This window comes from Rosa rugosa, chromosome 1 (genome assembly GCF_958449725.1).
Source record: "Rosa rugosa chromosome 1, drRosRugo1.1, whole genome shotgun sequence".
Taxonomy (NCBI): Eukaryota; Viridiplantae; Streptophyta; class Magnoliopsida; order Rosales; family Rosaceae; genus Rosa; species Rosa rugosa.
In genome coordinates, this window is record NC_084820.1 from 71717039 (window position 1) to 71740307 (window position 23269).

The 23269-nt window shown below is 35.1% G+C and overlaps 3 protein-coding genes across 12 annotated transcripts; 1 reads left to right on the forward strand and 2 right to left on the reverse strand.

Annotated features, from left to right (window-relative positions):
* Nucleotides 1-4973: 4973 nt before the first annotated feature.
* Nucleotides 4974-9065, forward strand: LOC133726693 (uncharacterized). Of its 6 annotated transcripts, none has more exons than XR_009854907.1 (12): nucleotides 4977-5193; nucleotides 5276-5346; nucleotides 5646-5745; nucleotides 6139-6192; nucleotides 6484-6687; nucleotides 6871-6950; nucleotides 7049-7151; nucleotides 7236-7357; nucleotides 7438-7519; nucleotides 7637-8021; nucleotides 8132-8482; nucleotides 8596-9065. XR_009854907.1 is itself a non-coding variant. In XM_062154289.1 (9 exons), exons 3-7 carry the CDS (start codon nucleotides 6498-6500, stop codon nucleotides 7752-7754), a joined length of 618 nt encoding a protein of 205 aa, XP_062010273.1. In that variant the 5' UTR covers nucleotides 5396-5745; nucleotides 6139-6192; nucleotides 6484-6497; the 3' UTR covers nucleotides 7755-8021; nucleotides 8132-8482; nucleotides 8596-9065. The 6 variants fall into 6 exon arrangements, 1 of the variants encoding a protein (XP_062010273.1); XR_009854905.1 differs by having other exon boundaries at nucleotides 4979-5193; nucleotides 7233-7519; nucleotides 7637-7770; nucleotides 7899-8021; XR_009854906.1 differs by having other exon boundaries at nucleotides 4976-5193; nucleotides 7236-7519.
* Nucleotides 9066-11140: 2075 nt separating this feature from the next.
* On the reverse strand, nucleotides 11141-15546 carry LOC133726694 (uncharacterized). Of its 2 annotated transcripts, none has more exons than XM_062154290.1 (2): nucleotides 15231-15546; nucleotides 11141-14171 (listed from the first exon to the last, which is right to left on the reverse strand). In XM_062154290.1, exon 2 carries the CDS (start codon nucleotides 13060-13062, stop codon nucleotides 11554-11556), a length of 1509 nt encoding a protein of 502 aa, XP_062010274.1. In that variant the 5' UTR covers nucleotides 13063-14171; nucleotides 15231-15546; the 3' UTR covers nucleotides 11141-11553. The 2 variants fall into 2 exon arrangements, with proteins under 2 accessions (XP_062010274.1, XP_062010275.1); XM_062154291.1 differs by having other exon boundaries at nucleotides 11141-14635.
* A 4508-nt stretch (nucleotides 15547-20054) lies between these two features.
* LOC133707192 (protein GET4-like) lies at nucleotides 20055-22656 on the reverse strand. 4 transcript variants are annotated; one of them, XR_009844999.1, is made up of 6 exons: nucleotides 22217-22643; nucleotides 21847-21976; nucleotides 21640-21718; nucleotides 21309-21390; nucleotides 20389-20480; nucleotides 20055-20307 (listed from the first exon to the last, which is right to left on the reverse strand). XR_009844999.1 is itself a non-coding variant. In XM_062132759.1 (6 exons), the coding sequence occupies exons 1-5, from the start codon at nucleotides 22262-22264 to the stop codon at nucleotides 20464-20466; spliced, it is 312 nt and encodes a 103-aa protein (XP_061988743.1). In that variant the 5' UTR covers nucleotides 22265-22651; the 3' UTR covers nucleotides 20055-20307; nucleotides 20389-20463. The 4 variants fall into 4 exon arrangements, 3 of the variants coding, with proteins under 3 accessions (XP_061988743.1, XP_061988749.1, XP_061988738.1); XM_062132759.1 differs by having other exon boundaries at nucleotides 21294-21390; nucleotides 21847-21917; nucleotides 22217-22651; XM_062132765.1 differs by having other exon boundaries at nucleotides 21847-21917; nucleotides 22217-22640.
* Nucleotides 22657-23269: the final 613 nt, after the last annotated feature.

Sequence of the window (23269 nt, forward strand, 5' to 3'; positions counted from 1 at the left end):
GTTAAGTTGTTATCGTCCTCCATTGCTGTTGATTTCTCGTACGACTAACAAAGGCAATAATACTTGGAATCTAAACAACGTCATGGGTAATAAGATCCTTGATTTGGAAGTAAAAGTACATAACTAATAAGTGGTTTATAGGTCTTCAAAAGGATGGTTAATTGATGTGGAGGAAAATATTTCGGTAAAACTTACAAACCCATTAGGTTGAAGGGAGAAGAAAGAAAGAAAAATTAATTTGATCATTCACCTTCCTCCGATGACCTCCGTCCAAGAGACTGAATAGATGGGTTAGAGAATTGTGAGCATTATGCATATAGGGCTACATGTTCAGCTGACCCAATACTGCGCGCAAGTGATTGAATTGTTGTGGTCATATATAAATGAGGAATAATGGCTTTTCGAATTCTCAGGACGTATACGGTTGATGGTAAGAGATCGCCCCTTTTGATGTTTCCACTCATATAAACTCTACGACGGAAATGACTAAACCTCCTTGATCATATCCATAATGCAAACATATCAATAGTGTACCTTCACAGATATTATAAGATGTTGCACTTTTCATATGATGATAAAATAGTTAAATTCTTAGCCTACGATGGTAAAATTTAATGTAAGCCGTAGGTTAAATTAAAATAACCAAATTGAAATACTATGGCACTACTTTAATAGACCTGCAAACAGGACATGAGCCAGAAGAAAAAAAGCTACGGACAGGATTCAAATATATAGAAAGAAAGCTACTCATTATTAACAAAGATTTTGGCCAATTCACCTCTACGTCTATTTTTCGTTCGAATTCATTAACATTAGACTCCTCATGTAATTGAAAAATTGCAAGCAAAAAGCCACCAACATATCTAGCTACACCAGTTAATAAATCAAAAGGAAAAAAATATATATCTATATTATTATTAAGAAAAGAGAACTTGCTCTCCAAAACAGAAATTTTTTACCAATTTGACTTTTATATATTAAAAAACTATGAAATATAATTAATCAATAAGGATAATATGGTAAATTGTAAAATAGAAAAAAAAAATTAAAAAAGCAGAAAATGTGATAATTGTAAGGGAAGTTTTTCCACTACTTTAACTTCTCTCCATACAAATAGTGGGTGGGGTCTGCTAGTATATATTTATTATTCTATATCTAAAGCGTCAATGTTACTGTTACACTGTTCCTAAGAGTCGGAAAAGCCCTTTTTATCCTCACTGTTCGAGGAGAATATCAAGTTGGTGGAAAAGTCGTTTATGTCCTTCCTCTTATCTGTGTTGGATGGGTATAATGATCGGGGTTTCTGTCCTTACTCTTCTTTCAACAAAAGCGAAAGAAGCGAGCAGAGAGAAAAGAGGAAAAGCGAAAGGAGAAGATCGAAGAAAGAAAAGACCGGTTCCAAGGCGAAAGAAGCGAGCAGAGAGAAAAGAGGAAAAGCGAAAGACGAAAGGAGAAGAAGAGACGAAAGGAGAAGATCGAAGAAAGAAAAGACCGGTTCCAATGTATTGGATTTGTGGTTTGAATTGTTCTGTGGTTTTTGTTGTTGGATTTTTTAAGGGGTATGATACTTTTGGGATTTGTTTAATGTATTGGAGGATTAGCTTTTACGGTTAGGGTTACTGAATTGGGGGTTTTCTTGGTTGATTGAATTTGATTTTGTAATTTCAGAGTTTCGATTCTGAGTTTTTTGAAAGTTAAAGTTAGTCACTTCGCTGTGTTTATGCTTAATTGATCAAATGCATTGGAAACCAAGAAAAAAATATCACACAATTGGTCGAATAGCTTATGTATATCTTGTTGCAGGTGAATTATATTTCATGAGAACGTTGTTAAATATTCAAAAAGGATGTTGTAGATATGATTCAATAAAAACAGTTAATGGCATTACATATAGTTCTTACCAAGAAGCTTGCCAAGTTTTAGGCTTATTAGGTGATGACAAAGAATGGATTGAAGCATTAACAGAATCTTTCCAGACTGCAACATATTCTGAAATTCGCCAGCTTTTTGTTACAATAATATTATTTTGTCATGTTGTAAATCCTGAAATGTTGTTAAATTCATGTTGGATGCATATGTACGATGATATTATGCACAAAGCTAGACTTGAACTTACAAATCCAGCTTTAATTTTACCAGAAGCAGAATTAAAAAATAAAGTACTATTTGAGTTAGAACAGATATTTAATAAATCTTCAACTTCACTGAAAGATCATCAATTGCTAATGCCTAATATAAATGAAATATTTGAATTAGATAATAAATTATTGAGAGAAGAGCTAAATTATGATCGTTTTCAATTGAAGCTTGAACACGATAATTTGGTGACTCAGCTAAATACAGGTCAAAAAATTATTTATCATGAAGGCAATTGAAGAAAAGACATGTAATACATTCTTTGTTCATGGTTATGGAGGAACTGGTAAGACATTTTTATGGCATACAATAGCAAATAAATTAAGATCTGGAGGCAAAATTGTTTTAGCTGTTGCTTCATCTGGAATTGCTTCATTATTACTTCCAAACGGTAGAACTGCTCATTCAAGGTTTAAAATTCCTCTAACCATTAATAATTTATCAATATGTCCAATAAAAAAAGGCACTCATCTTGCAAAATTAATTGATAGAACAGATTTAGTTATTTGGGACGAAGCTCCAATGGCTAACAAATATTTTTTATTTTTTTTTGAATAGAAGTTGATTGATATTCAATAATCAACAGCCAATAGGCCATAGCTTACAAAACTGTAAATTCCGGCAAGAAAATCCCGTAAAACCTATCCAAGCTAAAGCAAACTAATTAACATCATTGGGAAGCTCACAATTAAGCGAGCCTATCCAAGAATGACCAAGTTTCGCCTCCTATGGAAAGAAATCATTCAACTAGCCCTCCCTTGCCAATCACGCAATTGTGGTACAAGGAAGGAACTAGAAACGTCATAGAAGACTCATAGAAACTTAATCATCCTCACAGAGGCTCTAACCCCTAGCCAGAACAATTAACCAATAAGTAGCTCCTTCTCATTCGAGTTGGAGCATAAATCCACACTTGCCTTATTACCTTCCGCTTTCTCTGAAGATAATACACGTTTAGCTCAGTGTACATACGGACGACCCTTCTTCTTTGGAGCTGTCCCCATCGATATTGGAACCTCCACCAACTCACCAAGTTGAAATTCCGGAGGTATAAATGCCAAGCTAGGTTTAAACACCTTCTTTCTCACACCCAAACCCAATTGTGGGCTTTTTCCAGTAGCAAGCCCAACAAAACAAATATTGTTTTGAGGCATTAGACAAATGTTTACGTGATATTTTATCTAATTCAAATAATGCAGCAATTAATAAACCATTTGCTGGAAAACCAATTTTGTTAGGTGGAGATTTTAGACAAATTTTACCTGTTATTACTGGAGGAAGCAAAGAGCAAATAATTGAAGTCGCCTTAAACAGTTCATATCTTTGGTCATCATTCAAAATATTTCATTTAACTAAAAATATGAGATTATTGAAAAAAAATTTGACTGATCAGGAAAAAATAAATATTTCAAGTTTTGCAAATTGGTTATTACAAATTGGAGAAGGTAATATATGTTCGACTAATGATGACAATGATAGAGATGCATCTTGGGTTGAAATTCCAGAAGACTTGCTTATTCATACATATAAAGATCCAATGGAAGCAATATTTCTTGCAACTTATTCTAATTTCAATATTAATTACAATAATTTTAACTATTTACAAGAACGTACAATTGTTACGCCGCGAAATTCTACAGTGAAAGATATAAATGATTATATTATAAATTTATTACCAGGTGAGAAAACAATTTATTTAAGTGCTGATAGCATACTGGTCAATTCTGGAAATAATGAAGGCATCAATACTTTATACCCAATTGAATTTTTGAATACACTTGAATTTAATGGCTTACCGTGACATCAATTGATTTTAAAAATTGGGATGCCAGTCATGCTGTTACGGAATTTAAATCAAACATCTGGTTTATGCAATGGTACAAGATTAATAATAACAAAATTATATGACAGATTAATAGAAGCAAAAATATTAACTGGAAAAAACATGGGTCAAAATTTTTTCATACCAAGAATTGATCTCAATGTATCTGAAAATAAGTGGCCATTTTATTTTTAAAAGACGGCAATTTCTGGTAAGACCATGTTGTGCTATGACTATTAACAAAAGTCAAGGTCAATCATTAAAGCAAGTTGATATATATTTATCAGAACCTGTTTTTACACACGGACAATTATATGTAGCACTATCTAGAGTCACATCAAGAAATGGTTTAAAAATTTTGATAAACAATGATAATCACATGTCAAACAAACACACTAGAAATATAGTTTATAAAGAAGTGTTACAAATTGTATCTACAGTCTTCAAAGCAAATTGAAAAAAATTAAAAACAAAAAAAATTGAATATATCCCGCTATTTGTTCATAGCAGAAATTTGAAAACAAAATTATTATATTATTACTTTCGTTTGAAATTTAACATACATTATAAATTCCTTTGAATTTTAATAAACTGATATAAATAGGAAGATGCAATGATATTCTACATTATATATTACTAAATGATGTCTCTGACAATATAATGGACACATTGTTATGTATTTGAACCAACAAAGTTATATATAACAACCAAATTAATGCATTTTTTTTTTTAAAGCATTGATCGATCCTAGAGTAAAATTTTGCACAGTTTTTGCGACAAGCATGTACAAAACATTTTATACTTTTGCATGATATATAGATAGTCAATGGAAAAAAGAAAAAGTCAATGCAAAGAACATAAACATGGTGTGGAACTATCCTTCCAATTTTTCTCCATCAGTCTGTAGTTTGAATTCCTTTCAGTTTAAATTTCATTCAAAAAGTTATGAAACCAATGTGAAAGAGACAGCTAAAGGCAATGTAAAATGTCATATGAAGGAATTCAGACAACATAAAGATTGGAGATGATTGTGGACTACAGACAAACACTACCCAAAAGAGAAAGAGACTATATATCTTATTACAATAACCAAAGTGCAAGAACCTCAGCAAATTGATTACTGGCTCGCCCAAGGAGAAAGATCCCTTCTTTTGTGCTCCTCTTCGTTATGGAAGGGGCTTGATCAGGTTTTGGTGTCGTTGGGTTTCGAATAATCGTGCTAGCTAGACCAATCGGTGAGGGGTTTTGTGTTCTGATTGAGATTTGTGCTTGGGTTTCTCTTTTGCTATATTAATTTTGCATTGTGTTTGACTTCAGGATAGTTGTGTTTTGAGTTGGTGATCTGCTACAAGTAAATCAATCGTACCCGGGTTTAGAAGATAAATCAGGTGATGGGTTTATGCTTTGATTGTTGCATGTTCTTCAATTGAGGAAAGTTCTTTTTTCTTTTTTTTTTCCTTGGCTGATTGCCACAAGCCTTGATAGATCTTTAAGATTCAAGAGAATCAGATTAGGGAAGTTGATGTAGGTGTTTCTGATTTGTCATCTAGATGATTAATGATTTCTGATGCAATTTTTGTGATCTACATGTTTCTACTTGATCAAGGTTTGGCTTTAATTTTGCTCTGGATACCAATATAGTTGATCATCGCTAAATTCACTATACCTATTCAAATGTAAAAAACAGGAGTGAGGGGGGATTCAATCTTCAGCGTCAGAGATCTTTGGAATTCTAATTGGGTGACTGAGTTGGTTTTGGGTAGGCGAAGAACTTGGGTCCAGCAAGAGTAAGTGGTTTTGAATTTTTTCACTGTTTTTTTTCTCATTGATTGAAGCTTTAGATGGTCGGGTTTTGTGGTTCCTTTCAGCTGTTCAGGATGGTCGGTTTTTGTGGTTCCTTTCAGGTGTTCAAATTTGCTGTTTATCAATTTTCCGAGTTTCAAGCATCTGTTCTTTTCTTTTAATCTTGGTGTGGATTTGTGGTTTGATTCATATTTTTTTGGTTGTTGTTGGTTACTGCGAATACTTAAATAACAGCACATTTAATTGGATTTCTGTTTTTAATCTCCTTTTTTTTAGTTCACAAAATACTGTTGGTTTCTTTGTGAATGTGAAGATACTATAGGCTAATTGTATTACAGAATACTAAAGGCTGTAGCTAACTGACGTCTTTTGTGCAGGTTTAAAACAGAACAGTAGCTTCAGTGTCGGGGCTCCGAAGTTTGAAGTGAAGGGTGAGGCATTTTGTTTTATATTTCTTTCTTGCACCTTTTGTTCTTTTTGTGTTAATGCTTTAGAAAGGGAAACAATAGATTAGGACAAGTTTTAGCTATATGGTTTTTGGGGTCACTGGTATATGGTTTTCGGTTTGCGAGTGAGTGAATTGATGCTTTGGAAAGGAACATGAAATCAAGGAAGAAATGAAGGAAAAGCTGTTTTTGTTTGTTTTTTGAGTTTCATCTTTTTGTTCGTCTTTTAATTGCTGCATGTATTTGTTTTGTTTTCTTTTTCTATCTTCATTTTAGGGTTTAGGGTAGTTATGGCTCCAAAGATGAGGTGGACAAGAAGTAAGAGATTGTTAGAGGAGTATGAAGATGAAAATCATAATGCTGAAAGGGAAGTCCAAGAAATATCTAATGACCAGAATGTAATTGGTGGTATATCTGAAACTGGAACCGCAGTTTCTGGTAGGGATGAAGACCATCAAATTCATCCAAGATCAAGGCGTGGTGAGCATCCATTATCAAATTTAAACTATTTATCTCCTTTCTGTTTACAAGTTCAAAATAAGTAATACTATTTGTTTCTAGCAAAGGTTGCCCGCGCGTTGCTGCGGCAGCTATGATTGTTTGTGAATTGTTTAAAAAAGTTAGTGATTGTATGCATAAGGATATGACTGATTTTTTTATTAGAATGACTGTGATAAAGAGGACTGAAGGTACATAGATTTTCAAATTGCAAAAGCGTATGGAAGGGCAAACAGTCCTTATAGGTGAATTTCCAATTCATAAATAAATACTCTTTTTATCTACAAATTATAGTGGAAACTAACACTTTATAGACTGACAATGTTTTCTTATTTCATACAAGACCTTTATGGCTGCATCAAAGCAGTTGTACCACATCATGAGGTGTTCGTTAGAAGCAAAAACAAAATGGAAACAAAATGTGAAATCACTTTGGAAAATCTGAGGTACAGTATTTTTAAAGTTTCTTATATCTTAAAATATGCTATTTTCCCTAATAAAAATAACCAATAAACTTTTCAATGCAGTAGAGAAGATGTGAAGATAACTCTTTGGGGGGATCCTGCAAGAGAGTTCGATCTGGATGCAATTTACAATTTGCCTCCACCAGTACTAGCAGTATTTACTAGCTTGAGGATTGCTCTATTTCAACGTAACTATAAATTTGAAACATTTAATAAAATTGTTACAATTACTATCTATTTTATAATCATTTTCTCTTCCAATTTATAGAACAACCAACTCCATCGAGCACAAATCACAGCTGCATAATCATTGATCCAGACATTGGCCAAAGAGAAGACTACGAGGAAGAGTAAGTGTTTTTATCATCACAAAATCATAGTCTATTAATATTAATAAATTCCCAATCCATTAAACTCAATTGCTTCATGTGTAAATGTGTACACCGATAAAATGAAAAACATTGCAGATTCTCAAAAGCAGGGGATAAGCGGAAGTTGCTACCAACTCCATCCAAGCAACCACTCCACCAAGAAGCCAAAGATCATGCAAAAAAAAAAAACAGCGTCACGGCTCAATACCGTTAATCTGCATGAATACCAGGTACAAACAAGATTTTTTTTTCCTCCAACTTTATTGTTTTGCTTCAACATGCTTTATAAATGCAGCTATATTTTAAGACTGTACACATTGCAACAACAAGCGCTTTACTGCAATGCATGGATTTGTAGATTTCCTACATACAACGGTTGGTGGTACAAAGGTTGCCTGACCTGCCGCAAGGAACTCAAGCAAAAAGAGGATACTAATCAGCTCAGCTGTAGTCGTCATGACGTACAAACGCCTCTCCCATGGTAAAGACTCTGCTTAGCGAAAATAGCTTTTAACAAAAATTATTCTACATTTGAAAACAGATAATCTGTCATCTACATTTCATTGTAACGGTTCATTCTTTTATGTACAGTTACAGAGTATACATGACAATTGAGGATGATACAAACCAAGCAACAGTTGTGCTCATGGGAAGACAGGCTGAACAGTTATTTGGCAGCAAATGTCAGGACTTGGTCAACAACAGCATGTATTCAACCAAACAAACAGTTCCAAAGGAAATTCAGAGAACAATTGGTGAAAACTACCTGACCCAGAAGAAGTGATTGTCAGCAACATTTTTCCGGCTACGCAAGTTTCCCTGCCATCAACAGAAGAACCAGGAACTGCAACACCAGATCGTCCCCTCACCCAAAAAAAAAAGATCAATTGAGGCAAGCAAAAGGACATTATTCATTTCTGACCCAGAGAAGAAAATCGGGAGGTAAATATATATTACATTACCACGCAAGTTTCTATATAAAAGCATACATTTCTTATTGACATGCTACTTTTAATTACATAATACTTGCATAATACTTCTGTTTAAACTGATAGGGAACCAGAACAAGGAAGCGCCACTTCATCATCACTGGAAAAAGAAGAACATAACAAGGAAAACGAGCAGTAAACATGCATCACTCTTTTGTACATGTGTAACTAACAAGTAGAAGCTGCATTGACTACAAATTTTGGTATAACTGTAGTCAACTAATCAACTGAAGCATTTTGTACACTGGAATAACCAATTTTTGAAACAGCTTCCAGTATAACCTTTTGTAAACAAACTTCAGTTGATTCAGCAGCTATACCTGAATCAATCTTATGTTTTGAAGATACAATGCAGCTGCTGTTTTTGAAGTTGCAATGCAGCTGCTGTGCTTAACAGTATCTGTCAGTTACTCCTGCTAGGTTAATGAATGACAAATTTGTAGAACTAGCATTTTTGTATTAGGTATGATTCAATGTAAACAATGTAAAACTAAATATATATCAATAATATGTTATAATCTTTCTTTTCATTCCAATTTACGTCTTACATTTTTTTTTTTTTGGCCTGCTCTCTTGCTTTTTTATCTCTTTTTTTTTATGTTGATTATGATAGTATGCTCTTGCACAAACGAATTGGTCTTTGCTATGCCTATGTTTTCCACCAATCGATCACGAACAATCGACACCCCATCAATAATCACTTACCTTTCTAAATAATATATGAACTACTGTAACCCCCGCAGCAACGCGCGGGCAACATTTGCTAGTATATATAGGCAAACAAAGAATAGAGGCCTATTCAAACCACAAGGCTGAAGGAAGAAATAGAAAAAGAAAAAGAAACAATGAATATGTGACAAAGCTGATTTATTTACTGTGATACTGCGTTTCAATATTTTTGGGTCTCTGTATCCACAAAGTTGTTGACCGGTCATGGATTAACTCAGTCTTCCATGGAAGGGGGACGATCTGGAGACTCATAAGCAGGTTTTGGAGGATTCTGGAGACTCGCTAACCCAACAACATCCAAATTCGATCTGGGTTCGAAGTAATTGCCGATAATTTTTGGTCTTCGTCTCAACAAATATCTTGACCACCAAAAATTAACAGCGCGTATAATTCACGTGCTGTTAAAAGAAGAAGAAGCTCCGTTGTTTAGGGTTTAGGCTCCGTTGTACGGTAATTTTTTTTTTTTGGATATATAAGCCTAAAAAATAGGAAAGAGTAATCATTGTCTTAATTTGTTTTCCTAATCTGGTATTAAAAAAATATTTGGTTATATTTATCATCTCAGCCCTCACACACTCGACTATTTCTTCTTCTATAGTACTTTGTCTCCTTTAATTTCCTTTAATTATTAACTTTTTTCTTCTTCTCATTTTATCGAAAATTACCAAAACTCATATTGATCGAGTTCATTTTTAAAGAGGAGTAGTTAATTACAACTAATGAAATCAGAAAACTTTATATTGGACAATGGTCATCACCCTTCAGTACAATTTTGTTGTGTTTGTAAACACAATGTTATTTATATTTGATTTCATAGTATTCGAACAACATTATTAAAACCTCAGAAATAGCAAACCAATCAAACCCAACTCACTTGTGTAATCTGAATGTTCTCAAAATCAATTCCAACATGGTTTGGTAACTTTAGCGACTTTGTTTTATCCTGTCCAAAAAAAAAAAAAAAAATTGAAATAATTTTTTTTTTTTACCAACTACAAAATGGTGCCATTTTTTCTGGTACTAAAATGGTGCCATATTTTTTAGTTAGAACAGATTTTATTTAGTTCAGCGAATTTATAATTATAACTGCAAAAAGGTGCCATTTTTAAAGTGACATTTTTTATTTACTAGAAATGTTACCCGCGCTTTGCCGCGGGATTTAATGTTATCAATGAATTAAAAGCTTTGATTAAGCTAAAGTAGACCTTAGTGACGGGACATCATTAGTTTGATCTCCATTCAAATTGAAACTTAAAAGCTAAATTATTTTCATTCACATGTTAATATACTAATACACAAAATTTAGAAAGAAAAAACTCAGTCAAGAGCAGAATTTTAGATAACTGAAATTTAGCAGCCACTTCTTCTGAAACAAAGCTAAAGCTTCCTCCAAAAATTGACCAAAATCTTGGATCTCTCCTGAGGTTCAGTGTATTATCGCCATTTTGAAGTTCTACCAATCTTAGTCCCTGCAAGGTAAAATGGTTGATCATTAAATTCCACAACGGCATGTTTGACAAATTTTTCTCAATCTAATAGGGAATTATAGCAAGAGCTAGAGCATTGACTTCTTCGATTGCTACTACAGAATTATAAAGCGAGGGTATGAGATGAAGCAGTACATTACCATAAGTGGAATCCACTCATAAAATCAAAAAATAGGAAAGAACAAACCACTCACCAAGATAATAGCACTCTCTAGCCATCGAACGTAAAAGGGTACCGCATTCACAAACATTAGATACAAAGTATACAAAGTATCTAATGTTTCTGTTTCATTGTTTATCTACTGATCTTGACCTTTTCAATAATAACTATCAGCCTCCTTTACAGGGTGTTAGAGATAGAGAGAGTCTAGAGAGAAAAGAGAGAAACTCAGATATTTCGAGAAGAAAAGGAGCTGCATTACCAGAAGATAAAGTCGTACAAGATATTTATACCTATAGCTGCACTGCACAGATGAGAGACATGTGGCAGACAGCTGTAGGACACTAACTAATTAAGCATGAACTAACCCTAATTAGCAAGACTAATTAACCACTGATTACAACAGAAATGTAACAACTTTTCTAACTGATCAAGCTTAAATGAACAGTGCTAATCAAGGAGATAACTCTCTGTTAACAGCCCTCCTCAGCTTGATGCTTAGACATGAGCTTCAAGCTGACACAAAGATAGTTGTGCTGTGGTGAGCAGAGCCCCTTTTGTAAATAGATCAGCAATCTGTTCTTTGAGGCTACAAACTGAAGCTTGATTGTTCCAGCCTGCTGCAAGCTATCACACCATATATGTACTTCAGCCAGGAGGAATGAGTGGCATGGAGGTATAGGAACTTAATTGAGTATTCTGAGAGCTGTTACTTGGCCATTGTTTATATCTGCAAATTTTGGCAATGTGTCCAGGCCTCCTGCACAATTGGCATTCCACATATGAGCTCAAGGCAATATTCAAAGGCTGAGAGTTCCTATGGTAACATCTTTGTGCAGAGTATCCCGAACGATTGGGTTGCTGCTTCATGAATCCTCCATTGTGCTGAGAGCCATTATTTTGCTGAAATGCATTGGTTTGTTGTATTTTCTGTTGCACTTGCTGAATACCTTGATAGCTACCATTGTTCATATGATCCTCAACAACATCCTTATTGGACTCCGTAGAAGACATTTTGGCCTTAAAAGAACTACCAACAAGGTTGTTATCATGAGTTCCCATGGGCAAAGGACCATCTTTTTCATAATCTCCATGGTCTCGACTTGAACAAACAAGAGCCTCTGCATGTTGTTCTGTCCTATTATTCACATCAACAATATCACCATGAGATCCAGATCCTCTAGCATTCTGAGAGTTGTTATGTAGTTGATGCGAACCATTATAGCCTTGCACTCCATTGCCAATTTCATTACCATAAGACCTCTGTATACCTTCACTTTGTGCAATGAAACCAGTAGATTGAGGGAAACACCCATAAACATTTTGCTTTGTAGTACTAGTGCACGATGCAAATGGTTGTGAAAAGCCACGCTGCTGCAAGAAACTTGAGGTTTGAGGAAAACAACCATCGTGTACTTGTGATATTCGACCACAGGTTGCAAGACTAGGAGTGACTGCAATAGGTGATGAAGTATTTGTAAAGTATAGAGGCTGAGAGGCAGTGTTATGATTGGGAACAAAACCTCCACTTGAGTCATGATTGCTATTATGCATTGAGTAACCACTGTGTTGCTGAGTAAAATCAGTATTGGGTTGAGTGTATAGCCCAGTAACAAAACTGTCAGTAGTACTATTTCGACAATGGTTCAAGTGCTGTTGTGAATGACCAAAGTGTTGGTGCAGGACATCAGCAGATTGAGAGGGACTCGAAAATTGCTGTACAAAGTCTCCTTGAGACTCATTGTTAAGCACAGTATTTGCAGCATATATAAAATCCCTTTTAGGAATAGATGCAGTGGCATAACAGATTCCATTAGACACAGCAGGAGCCTTATGAGCATCACTCATTGTATACCCCAAATTAGACATGGACTGCACAGTATACCCAATAGAAGAGGCAACACTACTTGTAGGCATCATAGGCATCGTAGCATTAGCATCATATTTGTCATTTGTAACAAGAGTCGGTGCAGAAGCATACCTTGGCAAAGAAATAGACTTGTCAATTTCATCAAGTTCAGCTTCAGCAATGAGTAAAAGAGACCTTAATTCTTGTAATGAAATCGGGGTAGGCTTAGCCCTGATTATAGTCTTCATGGTAGTATAGTTTGATGGCAAACCAAGAAGAACAGAGACAATTATGTCTTCATCCGTCATATATGAATCCCTACATTAGCCAACTGATCACAAGCTATCTTCACTCGATCCAGGTAGTTGTCAATAGAGTCTGAACCTTTTTGACGTTTGTAAAAGTTGCTCTTGAGTTGCTCTTTGTTAAACCAAGAAGTAGAGGCATACCTCCCTTTGAGCAAACACCAAAGTTCCCTTGAAGTAATACTTCCAACAACAAAAGAGAGAACCTCACTAGATAGAGTAGCAGCAAGCAAAGTCATCACAGCATAATCGTTTTGCTTCCAATTAATGTACTCTGTTGTTATTTCAGATGTGCTTTCGTTTTCTTCTGTGATCATATATTGAGAAGGACAAGGAAACGAACCATCTATAAATTTCATTAGACCACAACCTTTTAACATTGTCTCTAACAAAAACTTCCATGTGACATAGTTAGAGCCATCTAAGTGAACCGGAATCAAATTGCAGAAGTTGGACAGTAGACAATTTCTTAAGTCAATATCGGTATTCATGATGATAGGCAACACAAATCAACACTCAAAATTCACCACTGATGATCTCAGATGACTAACTGATGAACATAACCGAAATCCAACAATTTCCAGCTTATGCAATGTGTAGCAACTTCACACTAGTAACAGAGATAAAACCCAGCAAAATAGCTGTATGATCTTCAACAATTTCTGATATGATCTTGAACAAATACTGATGAGAAACTAGGATTTTAGACTTCCATATCTTCCAAAATCACAACTAGATCTTCCACAAGCAAGTACTGAAACATCTATGAACAAATTTAGGGCTTTACCAAACTTCAATCTTAAGCAAATCACAGCAAAAACTCATGAATCTTGTACTAGACAGTAGGCATACTACTTCCATCATGGAATCAACACTTTGAAACCAGAAATCAGCAACAAATTTCAACTTTCAGAACTTCCATAATTCCGGATCTAGAAACAAAATTGAACTTATCTCAAACTTGAATCTTTCTTTGATATTGTAGAAATCAACACCCGCAAGAACTAGAAGAGAACGATCGCTTCATGATCCTCAGGTAGCTAAGCAAAAGATGCAAGACACTGGTCCCAATCGAACCTGGCTCTTGATGCCATGTTAGAGATAGAGAGAGTCTAGAGAGAAAAGAGAGAAACTCAGATATTTTGAGAAGAAAAGGAGCTGCATTACCAGAAGATAAAGTCGTACAAGATATTTATACCTATAGCTGCACTGCACAGATGAGAGACATGTGGCAGACAGCTGTAGGACACTAACTAATTAAGCATGAACTAACCCTAATTAGCAAGACTAATTAACCACTGATTACAACAGAAATGTAACAACTTTTCTAACTGATCAAGCTTAAATGAACAGTGCTAATCAAGGAGATAACTCTCTGTTAACACAGGGGAGGGGAAAAACAAAAAAAGTAAAAAATTAACAACTGAACTAATTGATATTCTGCGTATCAAACACCGTGTACTTACATTAAAAAGTATCAACAAATCAGCCACCTTTGAACCTATTTCTATGCAATTTCATTTTTGAAATGTTCTTCTTGAAATCAATGAACTATTCGAGACCAATATATTGCCCCCTACATATATGTATTGAAAACATTATAAAGAAATATATGTACTTATGAACTTGGAAAAAAAAATGGATGCATTCATTCTGAAGATAATTTGAAAATCAAGATAGAAAAAGAAAACAAAGCAGATAAATGCAGCAATTAAAAAATGAAGAAAAAGATCAAACTCAAAGAACAAACAAAAAGATAATTCTCAGCGATAGACATTGCTTTGACTATTTTATTCTCCAGTGTCTCAGAGCACTTATATTCTGATGGTACATGCTATTAAGGATCCATGACAACTCTTAAAGTAAGCTATATGAATGAGAAAGTTGATTGTGGAACCAAAACACAAATTAAGCATTACAGCAACAAACAATAAATGATCAATTTTGGTTAACAAAGCTGGATAACTAATTACCCCAGCAACCTACAATCACAATGGAAAATGCTACAACAAATCAATAATTCAAAAGCTTTGAGAACGAAACCCTTCCTATTTGCTTTCAGCCCAACCTTTATATCTCAAATTAAAGAGACCCAGAACAGAAGTTCAGAGTGATCAGATTTTTCAGAAAAGCCCAAGAAGGTAAACGATCCAAAGTTTTTCGAAGTCTACCTTGTCTGCTCGACTCTCTTTTGAAACGGGTTTTGATTGGAAATAACAGAAGAAAAGATGATGGGTCTGATATGATAGATCGAAGCCGCCGACAGTTATTTATTCTGGAAAAAACCCGAAAACTCAAGCTTCTGTTCAAGTTCTAGTTTCTAATCACATCAAAAAGCAAACCAATCAAAAGACGATCGGAGAAGAGAGAGAAATAGATCGGCGTCCCTTGTAAGCTGAAGAAGACGATCGGAGTCGTCTGGAATTGGATTTTCTTTCTATCTTTTGGATCGCGAAAACAGAAACTTTCTGAATTTGAGAGAGTGGAGGAAGGCGAAAGAAGCACAAAAAAAAAAAAAAAGGGCGAGCCTCAACGCTGTGATTACAAAAAAAACAGGGACAAAACCGTCTTTTCCGGCCTTTAGTATATTGTATAATAATTAAACTACTTATTAAAACCCTAGCTAGCTGCTAGCAGACAAAAAACGGAAACTCTAAAACCCCCACAGTCCCACTACCCTCCTATATATACCTGAGTGTCCGAAACCATGTAAAACCTTCATCACCCTCATCGATCGCTCCTGGTAAATAAATTCTCTCCCTCTCTGCCCCTCTCTTTCTCCCTCCATTTCTCTCTCTCTTTCTCCCTCCATTTCTCTAAGCTAGATTTATTTGTTTGTGGGTGTTAGATCGATCTGAGTTGGATCTCATAAAATTTTCATCTTCCCTATATATCTTTCTCTTTTCTTTTCAGGTGTACGTTGTGCTTGGGATTTCTTTTCAGTTTCAGATCTGCAAGAGGTCTGGCTTCTTGAATTGCCTAGCTAATTCCCCTGTACTTGAATTGAGTTGATACTTGATAATACAATGGAGCACGATCAAGCTTATTATTATTATTTTTATGTGTTTGAGGTAGCTTAAAAGTTCTCGAAATATATGTAATTTTTAGATCAAAATAAATATTAGGATTTCGATTATCTCTTTATTTATTTATTTTTTATGTGTTTGAGCTAGCTTGAAAGATCTTGAAAGATCTAGAAATATATGTACTTTTTAGATCAAAATATATTTTAGGAGTTCGATTCCCTCTCTTTTTATTTTTATTTTTTTTTGTGTTTGAGGTAGCTTGAAAGATCTCGAAAGATATATATATATATATATGTACTTTTTAATTAGATCAAAATAAATATATTAGGAGCTCGATTCTCTCTGTTTTTCTTTTCTTTTTTATATGTTTATGGTAGCTTGAAAGATCTCGAAAGTTTTTGAAATATATGTACTTTTTAGATCAAGATATAATACGAGTTTGATTCTACTTCAATGTAGTAGAAATTTTTACGGATAAATGGAATAAATTGATGTAAGTTAAGGATCATTTAAATTTTTACCTATAATTGATCATACAATTTGGATATCAAAACACTTGAAAGGTCTAGATGGTGTGAAAAGGGTAAAGACTAGAGAGAGTATCATGATTCATGAGTATTGCCTAATTCCCCTGCACTTGAAAAAGCTGTTTGTTTTTCCCCAAATGCATTGCCAAAACCATGCAAGCCATGCAGGGTGGTCTATTAAGTGGGACCCATTATTTCACCCCCAAAATTGGCAAACTCCTCCTTCCTTAACTTTCTTTATTATTATAGCTTTGATTAATTTGTGATTTTTCTAAAAACAGGATGGGAAAGATCAAGGAAATGGGGAAGAAAAACTATGTAAGTTTTTTATTTTCAATTACTAAATAATTGATTAAAAACTAATTAGTCACATCTTATAAAAAAAAGTTTGATTTTTTTTTTTTTTTTCAATTAAGCTAATAATGATATTTTTGTTGTTGTTTTTAGTGTAAAACCTGCGACAGGCAGTTCGAGGATGAGTATGGCATACTCGATCACATGGAGACAGTTCCCCACCCTCCAAAGCCTGAGCCAGAGGTGGAGAAATATGCTTGCTCTATGTGCAACAAGGTATTCGCAAGCAAAAATGGCCTAGAAGCTCATATGAAAAGTCAAGTGCATAAAAAATAACTATATGGGTTATTTTAAACAATGAGCTGAGTATGCTTATGATCGAATATAGTGGATTAGACAGTTTAGTAACATGAGGTTATTTTAAACAGTGAGTTTGCTTATGAATATGCGTAGATTGATTGCTTTTGTTGCTTATGAGTATATATGCTTATAAATATGAGAATCTCTACTCTCAACATCGCTCTAAGCAATCTACCCAAAAGCTCGTCCTCCCTTTGTTATGATGGTTGGAATGGATCTTGCTTATGAATATATAGTATCTCTAGTCTTTTGTTGGTTTACTAGTGTATATGTGGTTCGAAGTAGGGGATTTTATACCAAAGTTATTGAAGGTGATATGAAATGCGTTTTGTCTATTTTTGATTTGAAATATAACGGAGTCTCCAAACTGATTAACGGTGCAATAACTCATTCTCCAATTCTCTATTGTGACTGATATTATTTGACAGTCTCCAACGAGTGTGATTGGAAAAATTTAGACCATGCACTATTGATGAATTTTTGGTCAATTTTACTGCCATGTTCATCCTTGAGTCTGACCAAGTAGGTACATAACTTTAACAGTTTCTCTGGAGTGTGGGTTCAAAATTATACAACATATTAAGGCAAAGAAGAATGGTAGATAAATTACTGAAGGCATCACAGGTATATATCATCCCCTACTAATAAGGAGTAGGCAAAGAAGAATGGTCATATATAGCTACTTGAAAGAACTATAATTTCTATTTTCGACTGCTTAGTTAACAATGGCCCTGTGACAGATTAAGTCGATAACTCGATCGTGAGTTGCAACAAGTGTACTGTGTATACACTGGTTTAGTAACTTTAGTTTGCCATAGTGATGTTAAAGAAACGCAGATCGCAATGAAGAAATTGAGATAGAAAAGAGTAGGCATAAGGAGAAATGGCTTGGAACAGCTCCTGCATTTTCCATGGAGAAGGTTGAAAAGAGAATGCACACAACTAACAGAAACTATTGAAAATCCAATCTACAGAGTCATCATGTCATAATAATTATCCGAAGACTTGTGTACTAGCTAGTATCATAAACATCTCACCTGTTGTCACCTAAAAGAGTTGGCAGAACCCACATCCTTGGTTTTTTTTTTTTTTTTTGGGTCTGTCAAGGATACCGTTCAGGCTGCCCTCAGATTCTATGCAATTTACAACAAAAACAAAAATTTAGATGGGAGAGGTGAGCAGAGATAATGAAAGATGAGTAGGTTATATATATCATCAAACTGAACAATCCGGCATAGATGCAACCAAGACCAAGTCACCCAAAAAATCATAGTAAACTTTCCGTCCTAATCCTTGATAGCATTTTTAATCTCATCGATCATAGTATTTTTGAATTTAATTTCTTTCCTAATCCTTTTAAAACTTCCCATCTGATCAGGTCTCACATTGAGGTCAACCACAGAAACATCGATAGCCAGGAATGTCGAAGTCCATTCCTGCCGGCAGCATTTTACCAACAGCCTACAGAAATTAGATCAACTCGATCTGATTCTCGACATTGCTAGACGGCAGCAGGAAAAGAAAGGAGTGACAGTTCCTTGGCAGCTCCGGTACTGCCACTCTGCTAGGAATAATGTTGTTACTGCCCCTCAGTCTTTCTGATATGCATGGTCCATCCACCGGCCGCCTATTCATTAAGAGGCTAGCTTGCTTACTGAAATGAATACGTGTACATATTTTGCAAGGCTTAGATTTCCCCATGTGGGTTTCTACATTATACAAAACGATCCATAACGGCTAACCTCGCAACTGAGATAAATGCAGACTGCATGCATCAGTATCATACATACTCATAGTAAATGGAATGGGCAGTAGTCATTACACACAGATACCAAATTTGTCATGGATAGCCTGTCAAGATAGATACGTATCTTAATTAATTAACCAATTATTTAAGTGGCTAATATGAAATTAGGTTGATACCTTTACCAATGGAGCAAGACAGTTGGAGTGTAGTCCTTCTCATTTACTACTATGACAAACATAGGAGCACTCCTACTTGGAGTTGTACAACAACCTTCACGATCCGTGTGAAAGCCGGTGGCTTTGACGACAGATTTAGCACCGGCCTCTTCCCATGGGATGTAAATGGGATCCCTAGTTAGTCAATCGTAAAAGCCACTTGGAAGTAGTCTACTAGCAGATTTTGATGAGAAATTAGTGAACAAACTAGAAAAAATGAAGACACCAATACCATTGACGCCGGTCTTGATCTTGGCCACACTACTAGCAAAACAACAATTACCCACGGATTTTAATCTGTGGGTAATAAGACTTTCTCACACGGATTTCAGTGTGTGATAGCTTTTACACACAGTACCCGCACAGATTGGTGTTACCGTGCGGTTTGGAGGGGGGGTAATGCTCATCTCACACGGATTATGTTGTCCGTGTGAAATACTAACGTGGGGCCCACTATAATTCCATAAATCTAAATTACCGGAATGGAACGCAATCCGTGTGAACAACTCTATTTCACACGGATTTCTGTGTCAAATATGTACCTATCTCACACGGATTTCTGTGTTAAATATGTACTCATCTTACACGGATTATTTTATCCGTGTGAATATTAGACGTGGGCCCCACTGTCTTTCCATGAATATAAATTACCGTAATGAAATGCAATCCGTGTGAATAACTTCCTATCTCACATGGATTTCTGTGTCAAATATATACTTATCTCACACGGATTTCTGTGTCAAATCCTTTTACCCTAACTCTCACTGATTTCTGTGTGTAAAAGTGATAGCATTTATAAAAAAAAAAAAAAAAAAAAATCTGCTAATTAATTAGGAACCAATGAAGATTCTGCATTACTTGAAGAAAAAAAATATAATTCTAAAGATGTCAATAACAGTTGATAATACAACTTATGAAATGATCAGCGTTTCTGCATATGCCCCTAAATTCGAAAGATTGGTCGAGCTTCTGTTCTGGTGAACTAAAAATCTCCTTTAATTCTCTCTTCACTCCATCATCAGCAAATATAAACTTGCACGAATTTCTCGTTAGCTGAAATATTTCCCTCCTTCCAAGACCTAAGAATTCAAGAAACGGGCATCAGTTGTGAGCGCTTTTGTTCTATTTTATATTAAATGCACTAGTGACATCGGACATACCAAATGCAGAAGCAGGAAGGTTGTACTCGTTGGAAGGGCTGGTATAAAAGACCCCAGAATCATCGGTGCAGAGGACTAGAGGATGCTTTGCACTGTACATACAAACATATTGTTGATGTTATTAATTCTATATATCTTCAAATAATTTGGAATTGATCACAGACCTTATAAAGTTCTATGCAGCAATCTATCAATTTTAACTTTCTTTCAATTCAACTACACATGTTAGAAAAATTAGTATAACGCTTTAATATTCCAAGTAAATTTCATTGCATTCTTGGCATTCCCCCACATATGCAGCATAAATATTGGATGAGCTTGTGTTCATAAACTACAGTATCATTCCCCTACTTAAGGACTACAATTTCTATGCTTCCTACTAAGGACACAGTGAATACTGCAGTTTTCTTGCAGCTGAAACCATCTTAAGCTACTTTAAAAACATTAGTCACAGATATTCTAAATTACTTGTTACCCAAGCCCAATTTGAAACCAATATTCTTCTTTTCCTCCTTGAACACATTGTAAATCTAGCAATCCATTATGGATCAAAACCAAGCACCAACATATCCTTAAGGAAACGGAAGTGTCAAGGGCAACATAAATATTATCCAAGTTTCAGTTGGTACAATCTGTTTTATCCACTAACCCCACAAAATGTCAAGCTCCCACCTAGCATCTGCAGTAAGTTGGAGAAAACTTGGAAAAACTTGTTACTGGGTTCTACTCCCTTGAATTATTATTTTCTTTTTGTTTTTTTCTTTTTTAATCAAAAGTTTAGACAACTGGGGACAAACGTTTATAGAAAAAAGAAAGAAAAAAAAAGATCAAAGTACAAGGACAAGAAGTCCTCAGAGCTGAAAAAAATATATATATCAAAACAAGGACACTAAACAAGACACTACCACTTTCCAACTGACCGAGGGTTTCATCGTCATAAGGGGATCTCGCTTTGACAAGTGTATCCACAAACAAAGCAGCTAACCTTGCCCCACACGTAACCTGAAATTTGTTTTCACACATACAGCATCAATACCTGGGATTTCTTTTCTTTCTGTGTATAATTCATATAAGAACTGTGACACTTCCAACACAGGCGTAAAACTTAATCAGTATGCAGACAAGCCTAATTTGAATTCTCGAAGATTGATTCATTCTTTACTAAAAATTCAATTAATTAAGAACATTGAAGTTTAAATTCTATCATTGCTAGAGTAACTGGTCCTATAAGAAGAACTACAAGAGCATAACCTGCCCATGTTTCAACTGGATGCATGCACCCGACTGAAGAATATCTAAAGCTTCAGTATACCTCTGAGCAGCTACATATCTGCGACAAAACAAGCATATACTATCAATGCGCATGCCTATCACAATGACCTCCAAAAAGCAAAAGAACAATAAATGGACTTCTCAACAGCCATGCTGAGAGTTCAGTCCAATACGCATAGTAGTTACCTCGCACTAATAGATTTGTACAGCTGCTGAGCTCCATAGTAGTTACCTTCCTCTACAACTTTCTCAATTTGCTGCACAATAAATCTCAATCAAATCTTTTCTCAATTGAATCTCAATGATCAAAGTCAGGCTGCATTTCTGATTCGTTACATCAAAGTACAGGAAATCTCAGGAATCAAAATTCTTTTCTTTACAGTTCGTAGAACAAAAACAATTAAACAGCACGAAATTCCTCTAATTCAGAAACCAAAACACTAATCCTGATCAAAATAAATCAATACGTTTTGGAAATTCGGAGAATCAAAGATTCGATCTTTTTCATGAAATTGTGGAATCGAGTACTGAAAATTCGAACTCAGGTTTGATTTACCTCTTGGGCTGGAGGCAGTGTGCCTCTTTTGGCTCTCTCCTTCGACATGCTCTCGTTTTTTTTCTGGGATTGCAGAGTTCAAATTTCACAGACAGATTATTGTAGCTGGAGGCGGTGCTTCCAGACCTCTGATAAGGCTGAATCGATTTGGGGGAGAAGGACATCGATACGCTTTAGGGGTGGGGGAGAAGGACATGGATCGATATGGTTCAGATTTGGATCAATTTGCTGGTTATAAGCGGAATTTCCACGGAAATCCGTGTGAAATACATTTACCTTTGCTACTGATATCCGTGTGTATGTACCTCAGTAATCCACGGAAATCCGTGTGTAATACTACTAGGGGAGGGAAATTGAATTTGTTCCAAAAAAGTGAGCGGGAAAAAATTTACCACGAAAATCCGTGTGAGATACATATATATTTATCACTGATATTCGTGTGTATTTATCTCGGTAATATATAACTGTCATGTTAATTATTATTTACACGGAATTCTATCTCTATTCTATTTTTTCACACGGAATTTAGTAGCTAATTTTTCTTTTCACACAGATATTCGTGTCTACATTTCACACAGATATTCGTGTGTTGCTCATTTCACAGAGAATTCTGTATTAAAAACTTATTGTAACGGAATTCTGTAGCTAATAGAGTTTTTCACACGGAATTCTGTAGCTAATGGTTCTTTTCACACGGATTTTCGTGTTAACATTTCACACAGATATTCGTGTGTTGCTCATTTCACAGAGAATTCTGTATTAAAAACTTATTGTAACGGAATTCTGTAGCTAATGTTTCTTTTCACACGGATTTCCGTGTTAACATTTCACACAGATATTCGTGTGTTACTCATTGCACACAGATGTCTGTACCAAAAACCAGTCAACCCTTTAAATGCTTCTACTTCCCTAAGGGGAGCCGACCCTTTAGGAGATAAAATTTCAGAAATTTTTACATTAGTTGATATAGCTTCTACCCATGAGAGCATGAGAGTTTATAGATCAAAAAAATAAGTTACGAGTGAGCGGTTATGAGCATATTAGTTTTATGTA

What these genes read in the sequence shown, in the direction of transcription:
- LOC133707192 (XM_062132754.1), bottom strand. Translation starts at nt 22,264, where the DNA reads ATGTCGAAGGAGAGAGCCAAAAGAGGCACACTGCCTCCAGCCCAAGAG. An exon ending in CACTGCCTCCAGCCCAAGAG is followed by an intron (nt 21,918 to 22,216) that starts GTAAATCAAACC and finishes TTTATTGTGCAG; the next exon opens with CAAATTGAGAAAGTTGTAGA. An exon ending in TACAAATCTATTAGTGCGAG is followed by an intron (nt 21,719 to 21,846) that starts GTAACTACTATG and finishes GTTTTGTCGCAG; the next exon opens with ATATGTAGCTGCTCAGAGGT.
- LOC133726694 (XM_062154290.1), bottom strand. Translation starts at nt 13,062, where the DNA reads ATGACGGATGAAGACATAATTGTCTCTGTTCTTCTTGGTTTGCCATCA.
- LOC133726693 (XM_062154289.1), top strand. Translation starts at nt 6,498, where the DNA reads ATGGCTCCAAAGATGAGGTGGACAAGAAGTAAGAGATTGTTAGAGGAG. An exon ending in GAGGATTGCTCTATTTCAAC is followed by an intron (nt 7,358 to 7,437) that starts GTAACTATAAAT and finishes TCCAATTTATAG; the next exon opens with AACAACCAACTCCATCGAGC. An exon ending in AGAGAAGACTACGAGGAAGA is followed by an intron (nt 7,520 to 7,636) that starts GTAAGTGTTTTT and finishes AAAACATTGCAG; the next exon opens with ATTCTCAAAAGCAGGGGATA.